The following is a 21,380-nucleotide window of genomic DNA, read 5'->3' on the forward strand; positions in this document are numbered from 1 at the left end:
ATAACAAGCATCCAAAGCGAGTGTGAGAAGCATCAAAGAGGCACAATCAGCGATCACAGACAGGGAGATCAACTATACCCCATATCACCTCTCAGCAATGAGGGGGAATCGCACCATCAATCTGTAGCTCTACAGAGACCAAACTCAACAGCAACCCAAATCAAAAATGAATTTTATAAGAAGACACACGCTGGGAGTACATATGAACTGAACTCCACTCAAGTTCACTGCCAATGCAGTTTAAAAGTTTGCTGAAAACAATCTAATATCCTCCCTTCCTACCCATGTATAGACTTCACCCCAAAATAAAATACAAAAAATAAGAATCTGTGATGCAAGGCCTGGAAGACAGATACAAGTGTAAACATTCACAATAAGGTAACTACCTTCATGATAGAAACACTGCATGCAAACACAAAGCAAGTCGCTTTGCTAAAACACCAGTCAACATGCCTATGAGTTTATGCTTGATTGTGCAAACATCGTTTGGAAAAAGCCCACAATATTGAAAGCCCACCATTCCTACCAGTTTATGCTTTTGCTTGTGCAAACATATTGGTAGAAGGAACCACCTACGTTAAAGTGAAGAATAAACATCTCAAATGCTTGATTAAATTCATAGACAACTGCCTAATCTGGCTAATTGCACAAGTATCATTACCCATGTACAACATTGTGCGCATATACAGAGTCATGATCATAGATACTATTAAGCAAAGAACACAGTCCAATACTGTAAAAACAAAGAAAGAACAATCAAAGTTACCAAAAAGTTGGAAACCTATACTGTTTTGGCATGATCATAACTACAAGCAAAACCACAAACAGCTTGATTCAAAATCAAGATGGCAAATGATGAGTACTAGAATTACAAAATCTCGCTTTACAAATCGTGTATTATTGTGTACAACACTGGGGGAACCCATGCTCCTGTTTGGTCAAAGCAAGCCGTAAATCACCACCTATGGTTGAAGATTACCGAAAGATACTCAGCCATAGCAACGGATGGGGTCGTTGCAGCCTTTCTCAGTTGACTGTTTAAAGCCGAAGCGCCCCCCTTTCGCCAAATATTGCTGGTGGTATTCTTCAGCCCTGTAAAACTTTTTGGCAGGTAAGATTTCTGTGACGATCTTTCTGTTCAACTTCTGTTGATGTTTCTCCATGGACTCAATAGCCGCCTTTTCTTGATCTGGGGTGTAATAATATATGCCGGATCTGTACTGAGTGCCCACATCATTTCCCTACCCCAAAAACAACCAGCTAACTTCAGTACAGCTCTTTAAAGAACTATTTGTGAAAGTAGGTAAAATAAAAGCTTGGAAATTCCCATTGACAAGCCATTGCCCATAATATACAGTACATAATGATATGGCCATACCTCTGCACCATTTTTTTATAGGCGAATTGCAATTAAAGGGAATTTTCCATCCGGAAGAACAACAATCGCACAATCAATAAAAGGTAAAGACAGTCACAGACGTCAGATTATCTTCAGCACACATGATTGGGTAAACAGAACTCTTCATTCCACAATAAATGTCTACTCAACAAAACTTAAAAGACCCCTAAAACTGAAGTAGATGGCCCTCATCCAGGGGCAAAAACTGGATATTGGAATAAATCCATCACAAGTTGTTCCTTGAGTACTGAAACTAAACCTCCCCCAAACGAAGAATTCTGTACCTTCATAAGATCAGAAAGGTCTGAGCTTACGAACTATTACCAGGGCTCTGACGCACAAAACACACAGGTTTATATATCTTCATAGGTCTAAACTAACAAACCATTACGAAGGCTAACACACTTCCTTGTACAAAACACACAATCAAGAGAAACACACATACCTATAGAAGAAATAAGATATTCAGTTGAGGAAAAAAGTAGTTTCTACAATCTTCCCATATAACCAAAAAGATGGGCAACCGAAGCTAGCTTTGAAAGATATTCATCTGATCACATCAAGGAGACGAGACTTGGCTCCTATACTCCAGAACTTTCTGAAAAGCCCAACATAAGACACAGAAGCAGCTTTCCGAAAAGCCCAACTTAAGACACAAAAGCAGCTTCTTGATTCCCAAACTAGCCTATAAAATAAGATGAGTTTCAACTGTACAGCATACAGACCCCAAACGAACCAAAAGACAACCAATTTAAGATACAACCTTTGGAATTTCTCTTTAACTTCTTGCCCAAACACAAAGTAACGGATCGTCGCCTTAATCATGCATAGCTTGAACGTAGTTCCTCGTTAAAGCCTTCTTCATAAAACCAACCAAACTGCTTTTGTACAAAGTTGCTGATGTTAGGGAATAAAGGCCTAAGTGCCTTGTACTTATTAACTTATAAGTTAAAAAGACTTATAAGTGAGGGGGCCCAAGTGTGAATGGCCCCCTAGTCACTTACTCATATACTCAAAGGTGAAGCCCAAATAAAACATAGCGTGGCTTTTCCCAAAAATTCAACGAGCTCTCTCTCTCTCTCACGTTTTCTCTGCGTGAGCTTCTTCAGCGCCTCTCTTCTCTTCTCCTTCACTCTCATTGCATAGGACAGCAAGTGGGCTCTCTCTCCTGCTCCCCCACACATGGTATCAGAGCTTTAGGGTTTCAAAGAGAGCCATCTTCGCAACACAGATCAGAATTCTGTTCTTGCTCGCTGCGGGAAGGATATTCAACCGTTTTCGATCAACTCTGTCGCGAAGGGATCCTCTCACCGTGTAGAATCGACCTCCGGTGACAGTTTCCCCAAAATTAGGGTTTCAAAAACTGGCGAACAGCAGCCTATTTCTGCTGAAATTGACCAATTTCGGGGTCAATTTGATGCAATTTCATTAGGGCAAGTCTCACAGATCAATCTTACAGGTGTTTCCACCGACGAGGTTCTGAAAATTCAGCAAAACAGGTGTTTACAGGTCTGATTTTTGCCCTAAAACAGGGAATTTCAGCAAGCAAATGATGTATACACCTTGTGGAAACCTTTGGTAAGGGTTTGGCAGTGAATGTACGCTGTTTTGGGGTGATTTCGCGTGAAATTTGCTCGCTGTTTTTCTGTAACAGCAAGCTGTTTTTTGCCCGATTGCGCACATTTGGGCGTGTTTAGGTCGGCAAAACAGGGTTTCAGTGGTTGCAATCACTCAGAATGGCTTCTAGCAGTGAAAGTGGCAATTTGTTGCACATTCGCAAGCTTGAAGGTGCCCATAACTTTGCTATATGGAAGAAGCAATGTTATAATGTGATGTTGCAGAAGAAACAGGCGAAACCTATTAAGTTACAGGGTGTGAAACCGGTTGATATGGAGGTTGAAGAATGGGAAGAAGTGGACGAGTTGGCTCGCTCCACGATCATGCTTTCGGTGTCTGACAATTTACTCTTCAATGTAGAGAATGAGCAGACAGCATGGGGCATGTGGAAGCGTTTAGACGAGTTGTATGCACAGCAGAGTGCTGCCAGTAAAGTGTATTGGCTTAAGAAGCTTATGGATCTCCGCATGAAGGAGGGCACGCACATGTCAGTGCACCTCAATGAATTCAATTCTATTTTCAGCCAACTGACAGAGCTAAAATTCACGATTGATGAGGAGTTCAAAGCTACTTTTCTGCTATGCACATTGCCCGAGAGTTGGGATGTATTCCGGACAGCTCTTAGTAACTCAAGTGCGTCACTTAAGTATGCAGATGTAGAGAGTTCTCTCTTGATGGAAGAGATGAACAGGAAGAACACCACAGGTGGGTCTTCTAATGCATTGCACTTGAGAGGCAGGTCTCAACAGAGGGAGAAATCTGACAGTAAGGACAGGGCACGCAGCAAATCTCGTAGGAAAGATGTTGTGTGTCATCATTGTGGAAAGAAAGGGCATTATAAACGGGAATGCTATGAGTGGAAGAAAGAGAAGAACAAGGGTGCTGAAACTGATGCAAAGGACAAGGGAAATGCCAAGAAGAGCACTGTGTTGATTGAGGAAATCAATGTTGCTAGTAGTTGTGACAGTGACAGCAGCACTGATGTACTCAATGCCTCTTCTGTGGATGCACATACCCTTGCTATGGGTTCTGATGTGGACATGCATACTTGGATTCTTGATTCAGGTGCCTCCTTTCATGTAACACCTCATAGGGATTGGTTTACACAGTACTCAGGTGAGGTGCAAGGCACTGTTTATTTGGGAGATAACTATGCATGTGACATTGCAGGTATTGGCAGTGTCCAGTTTTCCTTTGCTGATGGTATGACTTTTGTTTTGCACAAAGTGCGCCATGTGCCACAACTCAAGAAGAGTTTGATTAGTACAGGGCAGCTAGATGATGCAGGCTATCACACCACTTTTGGTAATAGCAAGTGGAAAATTTGTAAAGGGACCCGGATTGTAGCCAAGGGTTGTAAATCGGACACTTTGTATCCTTTGCATGTATCTAGTGTGCGTGACCATGTTGTCGCCGTAACCGAGCAACCAAGTGTTTCTTTGTGGCATGGCCGGTTGGGACACATGAGTAAAAGAGGAATGGAAACTCTGTCTCGTTGTGGTTATTTGCCGTGTTTGAGGTATGCTGATTTTTCTCACTGTGAGCACTGTATTTATGGTAAGCACAGTCAAACACCGCACAAAAGGTCTCTTTCTTTGAAGTCTGACAGGTTAGACTTAGTGCATTCCGATGTATGTGAAATGCCACAGTTGTCCTTAGGGGGAAAGAAATATTTTGTCTCGTTTATCGATGATGCTACACGTAAGGTGTGGGTGTATCCAATACGTGCTAAAAGCGATGTTTTGGATACTTTCAAGAAGTTTCTTGCGTTTGTTGAGAATCAAACTGACAAGAAGCTTAGGTCTTTGCGCTCAGACAATGGGGGGGGAGTATGTATCAAAAGCATTTATTGACTTTTGTGCTACTAAAGGTATTAAAAGAGAGCTCACGGCTCCTTTTAATCCCTCTCAGAATGGAGTTGCAGAGAGGTTGAACCGGACTATCCAAGAGAAAGTTCGGAGTATGCTGTCACATGCTGCATTACCTCATGGTTTTTGGGCAGAAGCTGTACAAACAGCTATTCACTTGATTAATCGCTCACCTAGCAAGGCTTTGGGTGGAAAGGTGCCTGAGGAGGTGTGGTCTGGCAAGCCACCCTCATATGCACATTTAAGAGTGTTTGGTTGTGAGGCCTATGTTCACATCCGGAGTGAACTGCGCACCAAACTAGAACCAAAGTCTCATAAATGCATTTTCCTAGGATATGGTGAGGATGGTGAAATGGGGTATAGATTATGGGATCCCGCATTACGGAAAATCATACGTAGCAATGATGTCATCTTCAATGAGGATTGCATGCACAAACAGCCCACAAAGGTCGAGGAAGTGCGCCGGTTGTTTTTCATGAAGATGTTATATATGGACAGCCAAGAAGGCCCAATGTTCAGCAGCCATTACATGCTGAAAATGGTGCTGAAAATCAGCCATTAGCTGCTGAAAATCAGCCCCAACAAGTTGCCATTGATGCACCACAGGTAGAGGAACAGGCTGATGCTCCTAGACCGCCCGTTGTTGCGATGCAACCGGCTGAACAGCCTGCTGTTTTTGATGGTTTACAGGCTGAAAATCCACCTGTTATGGATCATTGGGTGCGTAGATCTACTCGGGTGACAAGGCCCCCCGATAGATATGAACCGTCTTTGGACTATGTCATGCTTACTGATTGTGGTGAGCTGTCTTGCTATAAAGAGGCTATGCAACGGGAAGACAGTAAGAAATGGTTCAAAGCAATGGTTTCGGAAATGCAATCTTTGGAGAAAAACCATACATGGGACTTGGTTGATTTGCCTAAAGGGCATAAGGCTCTGCCATGTAAATGGGTTTACAAGACCAAGGTCACATCTGATGCTTCTTCTAAGTACAAAGCACGTTTGGTTGCTAAAGGGTACAAGCAAAAGCATGGTGTTGATTTTGATGAGATTTTTTCTCCTGTTGTAAAGCTTGCCACATTACGTCTTGTTTTAGGCCTGGTTGCTTCTGAAGATATGGAGTTAAAGCAAATGGATGTCAAAACAGCGTTTTTGCATGGCGATTTGCTTGAGATGATCTATATGATGCAACCAGAAGGTTTTGTGTCAAAGGGGCAAGAGAAGAAAGTATGTAGACTCTTGAAGAGCTTGTATGGTTTGAAACAGTCTCCCCGTGCATGGTATCACAAGTTTGATACATTCATGAGGTCTCAAGGATACAAAAGAAGTAATTCTGATCACTGTTTGTATATCAAAACGGCAAGTGATGGATCTCTTCTATTGCTGATTTTGTATGTTGATGACATGCTTATTGCGGGTAAAAATGTCACAGAGTTGGATGCATTACAGCAAAGCTTAAAGAATCGCTTTGACATGAAGGATCTTGGTGATGCTAATCATATTTTGGGCATGCGTATCTCTCGAGATAGACCCAACAGGCGTCTGTATCTATCTCAACGAGATTATGTTAATAAGGTGCTACATCGTTTTCATATGGATGGGGGAAAGGCACTTGGTACTCCGCTGCCTCCATATGTAAAACTGACTGCACATGACTGCCCAAACACAGATGATATGCGGGCTGAAATGGCCAAGATTCCTTATGCATCAGCCGTTGGCAGTTTGATGTATGCTATGGTTGCTACACGTCCGGACATTGCATTTGCGGTGGGAGTGGTAAGCAGGTACATGAGCAATCCTGGCAAAAAGCATTGGGAAGCAGTGAAGTGTATCTTGAGATACTTGAAAGGCACTAAAGACTTGTGCATTTGTTTTGGGAAGAGTGAGACATCTGTGCATGGCTTTACAGATGCAGATTTTGCTGGACATCCAGATTGCAGGAAGTCTACCTCTGGATATGTGCTTACATTCACAGGAGGTGCAGTTTCTTGGATTTCTAGACTGCAAAAATGTGTTGCTTTGTCTACCACTGAGGCTGAGTATGTGGCTGCCACTGAGGCATGCAAAGAATCTTTGTGGCTCATGCGTTTGGTAGAAGAGCTTGGCATTAAGTCACCGGTTCCTGTGCTACACTGTGATAGTCAGAGTGCTATTATGCTTGCAAGGAATCCTGTTTTTCATGCCAAGACAAAGCACATAGAGGTGAAGTATCATTTTATCAGGAGTGTGCTTGATGACAAGTGCATTACACTTGTCAAGGTGCACACAGATGACAATCCTGCAGATCTTTTGACCAAGAGTCTTCCAGCAGAGCGGTTTGCATATTGCCGTCAGTTGATGGGTGTTGGATGAGTAAGTGCATGATCAGCTGATGTATCATAGTTAGTTGATTCTTTGATCTCCCAAGGTACATTGCCTTTAGGTGGGAGGTTGTTAGGGAATAAAGGCCTAAGTGCCTTGTACTTATTAACTTATAAGTTAAAAAGACTTATAAGTGAGGGGGCCCAAGTGTGAATGGCCCCCTAGTCACTTACTCATATACTCAAAGGTGAAGCCCAAATAAAACATAGCGTGGCTTTTCCCAAAAATTCAACGAGCTCTCTCTCTCTCTCACGTTTTCTCTGCGTGAGCTTCTTCAGCGCCTCTCTTCTCTTCTCCTTCACTCTCATTGCATAGGACAGCAAGTGGGCTCTCTCTCCTGCTCCCCCACAGCTGAAGCCAAAAGATTCCATGAGTCCATAGTTGTGTGCCAATGGTCACACAAGGAAAAACAATTTCATTCTACAATGATAAGAGTACATGTTCTCTATCTTTTCCATTGAAAAGAGATAATTATGGTGAACATGTGAAAACCTTGTTGAATGAATATTCCTAGATGACTCCAAGTCAAGCCTAGACTCATCTTTGAAGGAAAGTGCAAGGTATAGACACATGGTAGTCATCCACAAGAAAAAATAACTATCGGCTCCATCCTGCATAAGATTGACTAAATACTACCACATTCCCACTAACCATAGTTACCAGGAACGGCAAATCGGAATAGGGGACAAGGAACAGCAGCAGGCATGAAATGCCATTCTTGTCAGATTTTCATTCATCTCCAGATGCTTCGCACACTGTCTATAGGCTCCTCACCACTCACGTGCACGGGCCCTTGGTTGTGGGTTGGCCACCCGTACACTTGCTGGACACAGATCTCAGGCACACTTAGGGTTGTTCAGCACATTTCCCACTTTAGACCTGTTTTGGTCACCTATTCACTATTTATAGTGGAGGGTCATATTTTTAGGTCATTGGGATATATTGAGGATTATTGCTTGACCAGCCCCTATTCTCCTATATATAGGAAGGGGGGCACCCTCATTGTCTTGTCTCATCATCATGTAGAGTTTGCCATCTGGAGTTACTGGGCTGCCAAGCTTTCCACCATCTGTCTCCTCTCATGTCTCTTCTCTCTCTCTCGTGCCATTGTCTCTCTCTCTCTCTCTCTCACCTTCCGCTGCACACTCTGACATGGTATCAGAGCTTCTAGGCTTGGATTTGCCATCACCTACACCAGGGAGGACTTTGTGGAGATTTTCATCGCGAAGAACTGCTTCATCTCCATCAACGTTTTTTTTTTTACTTGCGTTTTTGCTTGCAGCTAGCGTTTTTTGGTGGACGGCATCTTCTTCTGCAACCTTTGCTAGCGCCCTCCCTCCCCCTACCTGATCGCCACCTTCTACCTATCCTCTGTATTTGCGTTTTTCAGCCAGCACTTTGGCCTAGCCTTTTTGCAGGAGGGCAGCCCCTTTTGGCTCTGCGTTACCTCACTTGCCTCAGCGCTTTTCAGCCAGCTTTTGCCCTTGCGTTTTCTGTTGCAGAAGGGCAATCAGCAAACTTCAGCGTTTTTTGGGCAGGATAGCGGCAACTTGACCAGCGTTTTTCATTTCAGCCTCTCCTTGCTGATCTTGGACAGCCGGAGCCCCGCTCCTTGCCCCTTGGTCTTCCCGCTTGGAAGTTGATCAATACCGTGACTTTGCCAGTGATTCTCCGACTTATCCCTTGCTGATTTTCAGCCTGTTTTGGTGTATTTACAGCCCTCACCTTACACTCTCGGCACCCGATGATTCCATCACCTGGCATTTTTGCTCAAACCCCTGCGTTCTCGTGGTGTTTCGAGCTCCCTTTTGCTGCGCTTATAGGTTTTGGACAGCACCTCTACTTTGCCCATTCAGCATCCCTTCGGGTTTCCCTTGCCTCTCCCGTCACTTACACCCTACTTCACGGTCATTTGGCGTTCCATCCGGCGCGGTTATTCAGACCTTCTTCTCACCTTTGCTCCTCATCATTCAACATTTCGACGTGGACTCAGATATAGGTTCTCGCACAACGGACGGATCTCCCTCGACATTACAGACCTGTGCCATAATTGTAATTCCCTGTGTCTGGTCTATGATCCCTTGTGTCTTCAAGCCCAAACTGACCAAGGCTCACTTCTATGGGAAAAAGTGATTTAATCCCGGCATGGAACCATGAAACCGGCCTATTTAATCCAAAAAGGGCGGTAGAACTTAAACTTTATTTGCTTTCACCCATTTAATTTGTCGCCCACTTTACCTGTACTTTCAAGACGCAACAAAGGGGAAAGGGATACAGGTTGCTAGATTGCACCTGTATGAGAAGACCGACACCAGATTGGCCCCTAAATAGGCGCCCCTTTCGGTATTTCTTTATTCTTTAAAAGAGGGAATAAACGTTGTGGTTCCCTACAAGCTGCCCCGCACAACCTTGGCTGAATTTCAACTGTTCTGGCCCGATTTCGGCAACATAACTGTACTAGGACCCTTCACAGTCAGTATTCCCACCCATTGGATGACTTTTCCGACGCATACGGACACTTTGCAAAACCTGGCGAGAATCTGCAGCACACTGAATTCTCTGTTTTCTGCCCCGAAAATGCGCCAGATCACCTGTACAGCGGTCCCCTCGCGTCCCCGAACCTCCTGGGGATATTAGGGTCCGTTTAGGGCCAAAACCCTAAACCTGCAAAAATACACAGCAGGCTGTAATTCACTGTTTCGGGCTCCGTTTTGCGTGCTGGTCGCATCCGTAGCAAGTCCTCGAGCTCTTGCACCTATAGGGCTACTTGCCCTTTGAATCGGACGAGGTTTCGCACGTGAAACCTCTCCGAATCACTTGTACCTGCGGGGGATTAGCCGCTAGCTAATCCACTACCTGTGCAAGAAGCTCTTGCCTCAGCAATCGCGCATGAACCCACACAACTGTACATTGGTCAATTGAAAAGCCCACTAGAGGGGCATAACATACTACCATAGGGGAGAGAGAGGGCAGTGCGTAGCGTGCAGGGCATCACTCCTGGCACCGCACTGTACATAAGAGGGAAAGGAAGCACTCCATAGCTCTCAACTTGTGACAGAAGCTGGAAAAATGAGCCTCTCTTCTCTAAATTCAGCGCCACTTCTTCATGCATGAGGAAAGTGCACAGAAATGTGCCACTTGGCACGTTTACAGGCCATTTCCCGTTTCGGGGTTGCCGCCTAAAAATCTCCGGACCGGTTGCCCACTTGATTTCACGGCAGAGTAATAAAATGTTCCCCTTGTCATTCCGGAGGTAATGACGCAAACACATTTTCAGGTCCCAAAATAGCAGTTCCCTAAATTTTAGGAGATGCTGCCATTGTATCTATCTAGGTCATCTGACCCTCTTTGTACACTGCAGCCACACCGAGAACTGAAATGTAGCCTCTGTAGCAAAGGATTCCACTTTGGCTAGTCAATGACCCCACTTTGGCTAACCATAGTCCTTGTCCAACCTTAGTGCTCTCTTGCCCTCAGGTCTGGACTCCCTCTGAACAGTTCAACACTAGCTATGCAATGCAGGGCAGTTAGATTTCCCGAGGGGTATTTCTAAAAAGTGAAAATAAATAAATAATAAGAAAGAAATCAACAAAAAGGATAGATAGTAGTCACACGCTGGTGACATACCCCCCTCTTGAAATCTCAAACGTCCTCGTTTGTACCTATGTGGTACATGCTCACAGTCAACAATCGGGTGTGCGCACACTTGTCGACACATGTACGACACATACATGCTCATTGTCAACCCTGTTGTATTCAACACCTCGTTGAAACATGTATTGCTTGCGTGTGAACTTTGTCCCAATGATATAGTGGTAGCTTCGCACTCTGCCATTGCTTTGAGTCAATAACTTTCCAATGACAAAATGGTAGCTTCACATTTTGCCACTGTCTTTTTAGTACACGTTGGATCCAGTAACACTGTCGAGCATACCCAAACCGACAGTTTAAGAATGCAGTTACACATGTACTTCTTTAATAGAAGCAATTACTGTATCCTTGACAAGCTGACAAGAAATACTCACTTCTATAGCACTAACCACACTTTTGGACATTTCGTAAGAGCAATTGCCAAACTAACAATCTGTACAGCTCTAACATTCATGTAACATGTACTTGATTTGAGCTCACTTTAAATACCATGTACATCATTTGTTTCAGAAGCCATTGTCACACTGACAATCCATGTAGCTTTGAAACTCAAGGAGTCAAGGTAGGTTGCAAATCGAAGGCTTCAAGGTAAAGTGATAACACAAGTTGGTGACTCTGCAAGTTCACCTTCTTCCATCCACTTAGCATCCATTGGCGGATAAATTCTGAACTTCACCAAGTAACGCCTAGCAACCTTGCCTTTCACTTTTCTTTCTTTATGTGCCAAAATCTGTTCCGGGACCAAGATCTCGTCAAGTTCCTCGACTTACAGCTGATCTTCAGTTGGCATATCCTCTGGCACATCACCCATAGGGTCTGAGAAGACTCACATGAAACGCATTGTGAATCTTCCAATTCTCAGGCAATTTCAGCCTATATGCAACATCATTGATTATGTCACATACTTGAAAAGGCCCATAGTAACACATGCTGAGCTTTGGAAACAGTCTTTCCTTGCCCTTCATCTTCTTTAACCTTGCCTTTTCAAAGCGTAGAAGCACCCAATCACCAAGTGAAAATACCACTTCACGACGGTGACGATCAGCTGCTTTCTTTTGCTTTGCCTGACTCTTTTCTAAGGCCACTTTGACCTTCTTGTACATTTCATCCATGTCCTGAACATACTTGTCTGCTTCAAATATCTTGTTCTTTGTATGCAATATGGGAGGAACTTTCTTGCCACCTTCAACTATCTCAAAAGGTGCCTTGCCAGTTGATGAATGCACTGTATTATTGTATGCATACTCCACCAATGGCAAATACTGCTCCCACTTCCCTTTATGCTGTGACACGTAGCACTTCAGCAGATCTAGGACAGTAGAATTTGCCTCTTCTGATTGCCCATCTATTTGAGGATGAAATGACGAAGAGAATTTGAGCGTTGTGCCCATATTCTCAAACAAGCCTCTCCAGAACAAACTTGTCATGCGCGGATCACAGTCGCTAACAATCGACTGTGGCATGCCATGATACTTGAAAATATTGCTCATAAACAAGCGTGTCATCTAATCTAGCTTTATCTTCAAACTCCGAGCAAGTGTTTCCGAGCTAATACAAAATCGAGCGACATCTAGCAAAGCACCTTGAACATATCCATGTTGTGAAATTGATGCAACTCATGATCAAGTAAGAAAGCATATTCAAAAGTACATTTTTACAATTTTTAACTTCACATATGCATCTTCTCCATCATCTATGTTACGGCCTCCAAACATCACTTGTGCTTCCAAAATGTCAATGGACGGAAATATACATGGTCTCCCATAGGCCATCTATGGTCAACTTTCCAAAAACCAAAAGTCAAGTAATGGTTTTGAAGAGTCAACTGTCCAAAAACCAGATAACTCTTTTGGTGTGTCAATTGATTAATATCCATGTCTCTCTCTCTCTCTCTCTCTCTCTCTCTCTCCCATAGTCAAAGACTCAAATGTCATTTGCATTGATGATAGACACATGCGAGTATGAATGTAAAATCCCTACAAAATTCAAGTCCTAAAAAATATCGCTTAGTTCTTGGATAACTTTGTGGTCTTGCTAAACGCGACTATAACTAGGACAGCTTCAACACCAATAGCTCTTCCCTTCTTCCACCCTTCCTCTAACAAATAGCCTTTCCTTGGGCTCTTTGATATTCAAATTGATTTAAAAATGTATTCTTGCGTGCCTTTTTAGCGTTTGACGTGTGGATACTCTCCACAAAGAAGTCAACGTAGAACACGCATGCATCTCAGCCACAAGACCTTGGATGGAACCACAATTCATCCTTGGCTTATAGTAAATATTGGCTAGATTCCAAATTACAAAACCATCTTTGATGATCTTGGTGATGTTCTGCCATACTGAAAGTAAATTGGCCAAGGAAATCTCATTGACCTCATTGGGATTGGGCCATTACACATTTGAAAATGCTGGCTACCAGGCACTTCTGCAACTTGAGAGAAACCATGGACTTCACGCGAGGTGACACTCACTATTCGCCCGTCTCTCTCTCTCTCTCTCTCTCTCTCTCTCTCTCTCTCTCTCTCTCTCTCTAAATGGACACATACTTAGGCCCTGGCCCTAATTCTATCGATACAGAGTACGTGGAATGCAGTTTGACAATGGGGACCACTAGAATGGTATAACCTCTCTATCACACAAGTGTGGTAGATTCGTTATGCTATTTCCCTCTTGAATAACAGGTCTTGAGTTCAGCTCTCCTCATCGAATAGATCTTTAAGGTAACTTGGGATAGTTTCCTATGACGTTAAAATTCTTGTGTGTGTGGGTGTGCTAATAAAGAGGAAAATGGTATAATCTTTTTATCACCTAAGTGTGGTAGATTGGTTATGCCATTTCCCTCTTGAATAAGAGGTCTTGAGTTCAACTCTCCTCGTCGGATAGATCTTTAAGGTCTCTTGGGATAGTTTCCTACAAAGTTAAAATTCTCTCCTTCTTCTTCTTCTTCTCTCTGTGTGTGTGTGTGTGTGTGTGTGTGTGTGTGTGTGTGTGTGTGTGTGAGAGAGAGAGAGAGAGAGAGAAAATATACCGACTATAGTATCTTCTGAATGAGCAAGGAGAGGATCCCCGCTGCAGGTTGCAAGCCTGCAGGCAAGCTGCATAAGCTCTTGCTCACCTACTAGCTCTCTCTTTAAATAAATACCGCTAATACTTTAAAGATGTCAGATTCCTCATGCAGGTTGCACCATCCTCCTCAGCCTTCGCATGCACCTCTTGCTCCTCCTTACCATCCTCCTCAGCCTTGTAAGCAGGCTACACCTCCCCCAAGCCCAAGGGCTAGCTTCCTCCTCATCGCGACGCACACAGAGAGCCGTAAAACATCTTGCAAAATATTGGCTAGGCAAGTGATGAATGAGTTTGGCAGTTTCCTCAGGAATCCGATAACTTGGAAGAAACACCCCAGCTCGAGCTTCGCCATTCTCGTTGTCCTCATTGTCATCATCCAAACCTAAAAAGTTGATGGGAGCGGAGCCCTATAAGACAGCAGCTGCTCCGCCTGAACCTGCATTGTGTGCAGCTATGCTAGATTTTGCAGCTTCTTCATCACGAGGAAAGAACACACACACACACACACACAGAGAGAGAGAGAGAGAGAGAGAGAGAGAGAGAGAGAGAGAGAGGTCAATTAGCATGCAACCGGATGAGTAGCTGAGAGAAAGAGAGAGAGAGATTCTCTTTAAACCTCACCCACTCACGGCTGGAGACACGGGGAAACGTCTCTTTGTGTTATTTGAGCGCAGAGGCTTCCACTCTGCATCCGTCGCTACAATATAGGCTTGATCCAGAGCTCGCAGAAACAACGAGAGCTAATCTGGTGAGTCAACCGAAAGTGTTGAAGTGCACGTCGTCGCTTGATAATGGCCACAGCTCCATCTGCTTTAACCTCTCACATTATGCACGGGAGAGAGACAGAGAGAGAGAGAGAGAGAGAGAGGAGAAGAAGAAGGAAGAGAGAGAGAGAGAGAGCTGAGAGATAGATAGATAGATAGATAGATAGATTGAATTATCGTCCACGGAGGTCAGATATGACCCATGGGACCGAAAAAGAAACATTACAACCACTTTTCCTAAGTGAGGGCAATCGATACATATCAATTAGGGACTGAGGGTCCATCAAAAGAAAAAGTAAAACCTAAGGGGGGTCTTGTGTGGCAGGGGCCGGTTTAGGAGTTCAAAACTCCTGGATGATGGCCTTCCCTCCACGGTAAACTGCCCACTTGCCTTTGGCTCGTGCTTCGCGCACTTTCTTCAGCTCTTCACCTTTGTGCTTGACTTGTGTAGGAGTGAGTTCTTCGGCTATCCAAAATCCGGTGTCTCTAAGGAGACGTGATTGCTGGAGTAGTCGAAGCCATTCCTCTTTGTCTTTGAACTCAAGAATGGCATGTCCACTAGGTGTGCGCTTGGTGTTGAATTTGTTGACGATACATTCTACCGCATCGTAGTCGACATGGACCGGTTTAAGAGTTTCGTTGAGGAGGTCGATTAGTTTGCAGAAGTCTTGTTTGCACTCATCCCATGCTTGGGGCAGCCCTCCAATGCGAAGCTTAAGGGCATTCTCTTCTTGAAGCTGACGTTTCTGCAGTTCTGTTTTCACATAGGTTTCCACTTTGGCGAGTGCGATCGTGTGAGCTTGAGTGACTTTTTCTTCGACTTCCTTCACCTTGTCTGTTGTGAGGCCCGCCATGGAGTCAAATCGTGCCTCGAGCGTGCTAATTAGGCGCGCTTTGAGGTGGCGGTTTTCTTCCATGACCATGTCGAGGGCAGCTTGCAATTGTCCAATTCGATCGGTTTTGCTCGGAGCTGCTCGGACCGCGGCAAAGCTGGCCCGTGCTCTCCCCGGTGTTTTTGGGATGTTAGCCGCCATCTTTTCACTCGCTGGAGGGGGCTTTGGTGAGAACATTAGTTTACTTACTGTCGCAAACCAAAGCAAAAACGCTCACTGTCGCAAAACAAAGCAATCAATGCGCGAACCGGGGCTCTATTTGCTTGCTTAATATTGCTCAATATTGCACAGAATCAACCTTCTTAGTGTTGTTTGTGAGGTCGACAAACCAGAACCATTTGCTTACTGTTGTTTGCAATCAATGTGGGAACAAAGGCTATTGCTCACAAAATCAAGCTACTTATTGTCGTGTGTGAGGTCGCAAACCAGAACTCGGCGGCAAGAAACCAGGTTTTGCTTGGCTTCCTTCTTGTGGTCGGCAGAGCACTCGGAGAGCGTTTCTAGAGGGGCAGGAGAAAACTGAAAATTGCTGGGTCGGCTTGGTTGTCGCAGCAGGTCGAACCAGTAAAACGAGTCTTAACTCACCGGCTGTGAATCGATAGGAGGAGCAGGGCGAAGCTTGGCTAAACCTCCCCCCCCCCCCCCCCCCCCCACAGGGCTGCCCCTCCCCCAGGGGGGGACTGTGGAAAACGCGAGAGAGAAGGGGAAAACTAGGGCACGAGCTTTGAGAGAGAGAAGACAAGAAAAAACAGTGATGTGAAACTACCTGTAGCCATCCACGCCGCTACAGGCAGTTCATTTTTGGGATAATTACCAAAATACCCCTTTAGTTTGTGGAAATTTATAATACATAGCTACTATTATTTGCTCGTCTTTTACAAAATTCAATAGATAGGTATATTCCGCGTTTTACCCCCCCCCTCGCCCCGCCCCCCTCCTCTGCTCGATCTGAGTCAACCTCCCTTCTTCCTCCGCTTTCTCCCTCCTCCCCTACCTCCCTTCCCCTCCTCTCCTCTTGGTGCACAATTTCTTCCCCACTCTGCTTCCAAGACAACTTGCCTATAGAGAGTGCTTTCGCTATGCACGCACATACAGAATTGAGAGAGAGAGTATGGCCTTCACTACCACGACAGTGTTGAGGGAAGGAAAGAGACAATGGGCTTCGCACGCTTCTGTGCATGCGACAGAGAGGGAAAAATGCGGTTTGCAAAAACTGTGTTGCGCATGAGACAAAGAGAGAACGAGAGAATTCACACCACACATGTCTGCAACGAGTCGCCTCCCGAAATAGAAAGGGAGAGAGAGAGAGAGAGAGAGAGAGAGAGAGTCGCTACGACTAGAAAGAGGAAATCTGTAAAAGATTATGCATATTTTTTATAAAAAAATTGAACCACCTACTACCTTTCAAATTAAAAAAACTCCCAATGCCACAATGGTACATAATGGATCCGCTGATATTATATTCATCGGATACTCATCAGATTCCAGTTATGAGTTGAGATCTCTCTCAAGAGAGTAAAAGGCGGATGCGGAATTCGAACGTGCGACATAATTATGGTACGACCTCACAATGTTCTCGTAGCCAACATAGCATGCAATAGGTGTTGCGATGTTGAGCACAATTCCCTGCATATAAAAAATAGCATGAACCTCCTACGCTCCCTTAGCTGCCAGTTCCCTGCGCGACAGAATGCAGAGCAGCTGCAGCACGTGGCTAGAGCATAAGCAGCCGAATTCGCCTCGCATCTCCCCCCTTGCTCAGACATTTGTCTGCAAACTTCGACACCTCTCATTCAGCTTCAAAATGGATCTCGCGTGATTCTATCATTTTTCTGATTTTCCCAAGCTGGGTACCCCCTACTTTGTGATAAATTCCCAAAATGCCTCTCAAATTTTCCAAAATTCCCAAAATACCCCTAGTTGTGAGAGTAAATTTGTCCGACGATTAAAAAATTTGTAGCTTTTCATAAGAAGATTGATTGTCTATCAATACAAGATACTTAAACTAGAATTTGAGCTAGGTATGTAGGTTTTGGAGATGAATTGCTTCATTATTTTTAGACAAAATTGTCTTTTTTTGGGAGGTAATTTGTGACAAATTACATGCGCTAAGCACTAAAAACGGATCTCCATTGTCAAAAAAGAACAAAGATTAGGAAAACATCAATATAAATAGTTACTGATCGCTATATTCTTTTTAAAAAACCATCAAAGTTTAATGCGACATATCAACTCAAAAGTTCATGCATTGCAAAATAAAAGAATTGCAATTTTGGGCACTTTTTTGGGTCAATTATAATGATAGAAATCACCCAAATATAGCGTTATCGTCGCAAATAGGCATGTTTTCCTTTTGGGTCAATTATAATGATAGAAATCACCCAAATATATTCTATGTTTTCTGATCACTTTTTCTACTCATCCAACTAGACGCATCTCTCTCTCTCTCTCTCTCTCTCTCTCTCTCTCTCTCTCTCTCTCTCTCTCTCTCTCTCTCTCTCTCTCTCTCTCTCTCTCTCTCTCACACACACACACACACACATTGCTCGCTCAATTTTCTCCTTGCTCGAAAATATTCGCTCACCATACGGTAGGACTCCTTCCTGACAAGAATAAAATGAGCCTGCTTGTTGAATCTACAAATGATGGTCCAAATACCATCATTTCCTGTCTGCGTTCTCGGAAGATCAAAGATAAAATCCATAGCAATAATTTCCCATGGTTTATCTGGAATAGGTAGTGGTTGCAATAACCCCGGTGCCTTTTGCCTGTCAAACTTGACCCTCTGGCATATTAGGCATTCTCGCACAAAGGTATCCACATCTCTTCTCAATGTAGGCCAGTAGAAGAATGTCTCAACCGCTTTAACTGTAGCATCGATACCACGATGCCCTGCATACGGTGGGACATGACTCTCTTCCATAACTTTGCGTCGCAATGGCTTTGTGACACACAATCTGCCATGCATCATCATGAACCCATCTTTGAGAAGATAGTCTTCATGACGTTGTCTATCCATTAGCTGCTCGAAGACCCTTGCAAAATCTTCATCATTTGCATATTGTTCCCTCATATCATCAAGTTCATGGTGATAAGGAATTGACACAGCTGAAATTTGTGGCGTCCTTGACAAGGCATCAGCCACAACGTTCTTCTTGCCTTCCACATGCACAATCTGAAAATGGAACATGGACAAGATACTTGCCCATCGCATATGCTTCTCAGATAACTTTGCCTGTGTCAAGAAGTATCGCAAGGTCTGATGATCCGTTTGGACAAAACGAAATCTGCACCTAGCAAGTAGTGTTTCCAACTTAAGAGCGCATGAATCACGGCCTGCAGTTCTTTTTCATAGACTTGCATAGTCTTTTCTGGCCCTTGCAAGATTCTACTCTCATAGGCTACTACCCTGCCATCTTGCATTAGCACTGCACCAATGCTACTACCGCAAGCGTCGCACTAGACCACGAATGACTTCCTAAGATCTGGCAACACAATGACTGGATCTGAAGTCATCTTTTCCTTTAAGAGATTAAAAGCTGAAATCTCTTTCTGTGTCCATCTAAAGGTGACTGCCTTCTTTTGAAGAGCATGTAAAGGTGAAGCAATCTCAGCGAAATTTCGGATAAACCTTCTGTAATAGGAGCATAGTCCCAAAAAGCTTCGGACATCATGCACAAATTTCAAATCTGGCCATGACTTGATCGCTTCAACTTTTGCAGGATCCATTTTGACACCATCCTTTGAGACAATGTGTCCCCGAAAGTGAATCTCTTCCAGAAAAAATTCACTTTTCTTTGCATTGATGAGCAACCTATGGCTGCGTAGCTCTTTGAACACAATGGCCAAGTGATGCCTATGTTCCTCTTCATTCTTTGAGTAGACTATCATGTCATCAAAGAATGTACCAACAAACTGCTGGTGTGGACGGAAAATTCTGTCCATCATCCTATTGAACGTAGTAGGAGCATTTGTGAGACCAAAGGGCATCACTAGAAATTTGTAAAGGCCAAACGTTGTTCTAAAAGCAGTCTTGTGCACATCCTCTGATCTAATGCAGATCTGATGGTACCCACTCTTTAGATCTATCCCGCTAAACATAGCTGCTGCTTCTAATTTGTCCAGAATATCATCAATTCTAGGAATAGGGAACCTATTCTTGATGGTATTCTTGTTCAGTGCGCGGTAATCGATGCACATACGCCATGAGCCATCTTTTTTCTGCACCAACAACACTGGGCTGAATCAGCCCCTTTTCTAACAGCTCCTGTACTTGGCTCATTATCTCTTTCTGTTGAGCCGCACTAACCCTGTACGGAGGCTTATTTGGTGGGCTACTACTTGGCACCAAATCTATCGCATGGTCCTCGGGTCTCTATGGCGGTAATTGAGACGGTAATGAATCGGAAAAACAGTCACTATACTGTTGTAAAAACATTGACCTTTCTTTATCTAACACAGATAAATTTGATTCATCACAATCCGACACTTCACGTGCAAAAACCAAGTACGCAGAAAGATGCTTTTTCATTACAGAAGTAATAGCAGAAGCTAATACAGTGGGAATAGACTCCCCTTTAAGCTTTACATCCAGAATGTGAGTCCTTCCCCTGCTCTGTACAGTGATCTTTTTGTTGTAGGCATCCATGATTCCCTGTATACGAAACAACCAAGGAATACCTAGCAACACATCACATCCGTCCAGTGGCATGATGTAAAATTCTTCAGCATCTACATAGGATTGGATATGTAGGCGCAACTTTCCGATGATAGGTGTCACAGCCTCTGTATGGCCTAGACATGCCAAACCTGCCTCTGCTGTATACCCCATCTCTTCAAGTCTGATTCCCAACTTTGAAGCCAATTCTAGGGAAATGAAGTTGGCTTTGGCACCTGGATCAAAGAAGATAAGCACTATTTGATCCCTGACCTTTCCCCATGCTCTACAAAGCTCACTTGCATCTGAATTTGGCTTGTCGCCCACCATATCTGGCACTAGACCAGCCATGTGCCTCTTTCCTTTCCTGTCCTTCTTGTCTTCAGAATCAGCTGGCCTTTTCTTTTGACAATTGTAAGCAATGTGGCCAGGCTGCTCACAGATAAAAGCATTTGTTTTCTGACCTCAGGACCTTCTTTTGCTCTTCCGACTTGTGAGGAAAATGTCTTTTCCATTTCTTTGTTGGTCCCTTTTCTGATTCAGTCGTAGCTTTGCCTTTCCCGGCGTTGGCTGACTCCTGAGTCGCTTTAGGAACCTCATTGGGAACGTACTTCTTCGCTGAATTTTTATTGGCTGATCCTTCCTTGACGCTAGTATTAAATTCACAATCTTCTCCCTTAAGCAAACCATTGCCAGTGTTTGCTACCTCGATGAGCTGTGTCAAAGTAGTGACTTTGGTCTTCGTGCAGTACTTTCTCAATCCTTTAGGTAGGCCACAACAGTATTTTTCAATCTGTTCTGTCATTGGCACAAACCTATAGGAAGTTACTGGAAGTAGGTCTTTCCAAAACTTCCAATTGTAGTCATTCAGATTCTTGCAAGTAGCAGCATTAAGCTGGTGCCATTCTGTCATGACATCTGCTTCAAAGTCATCAGATAACCATGCTGCTGCAAAAATCTGCTTGAAGTAAATCCATGTGGACGGAGCTTGCCCTTGAAGCAATAAAGTTGTCCGCCATTGTCCCGCATTCCCTGTCAAGAAAGTGGATGCCTTGCGGACCTTTGAAGCCTCTGTAAAGTTTCCCCCTGCATAGGCCTTGTCAA

At 44.0% G+C, this 21,380-nt stretch overlaps 1 protein-coding gene across 1 annotated transcript in view; it reads right to left on the reverse strand.

The window, feature by feature from the left end:
- Positions 1-762: 762 nt before the first annotated feature.
- LOC147423514 (peptide methionine sulfoxide reductase A3-like) overlaps positions 763-21,380 on the reverse strand; it is a 71,184-nt gene continuing 50,566 nt past the window's right edge. The window contains exon 2 of the mRNA XM_086501345.1: positions 763-1,241. Within this exon, the coding sequence (XP_086357471.1) occupies positions 990-1,241 (252 nt within the window). The 3' untranslated portion in view covers positions 763-989. The remainder of the gene's footprint in view (positions 1,242-21,380) is intronic.

This window comes from Adiantum capillus-veneris, chromosome 26 (assembly GCF_014529385.1).
Source record: "Adiantum capillus-veneris isolate H3 chromosome 26, ASM1452938v2, whole genome shotgun sequence".
Lineage (NCBI taxonomy): Eukaryota > Viridiplantae > Streptophyta > Polypodiopsida > Polypodiales > Pteridaceae > Adiantum > Adiantum capillus-veneris.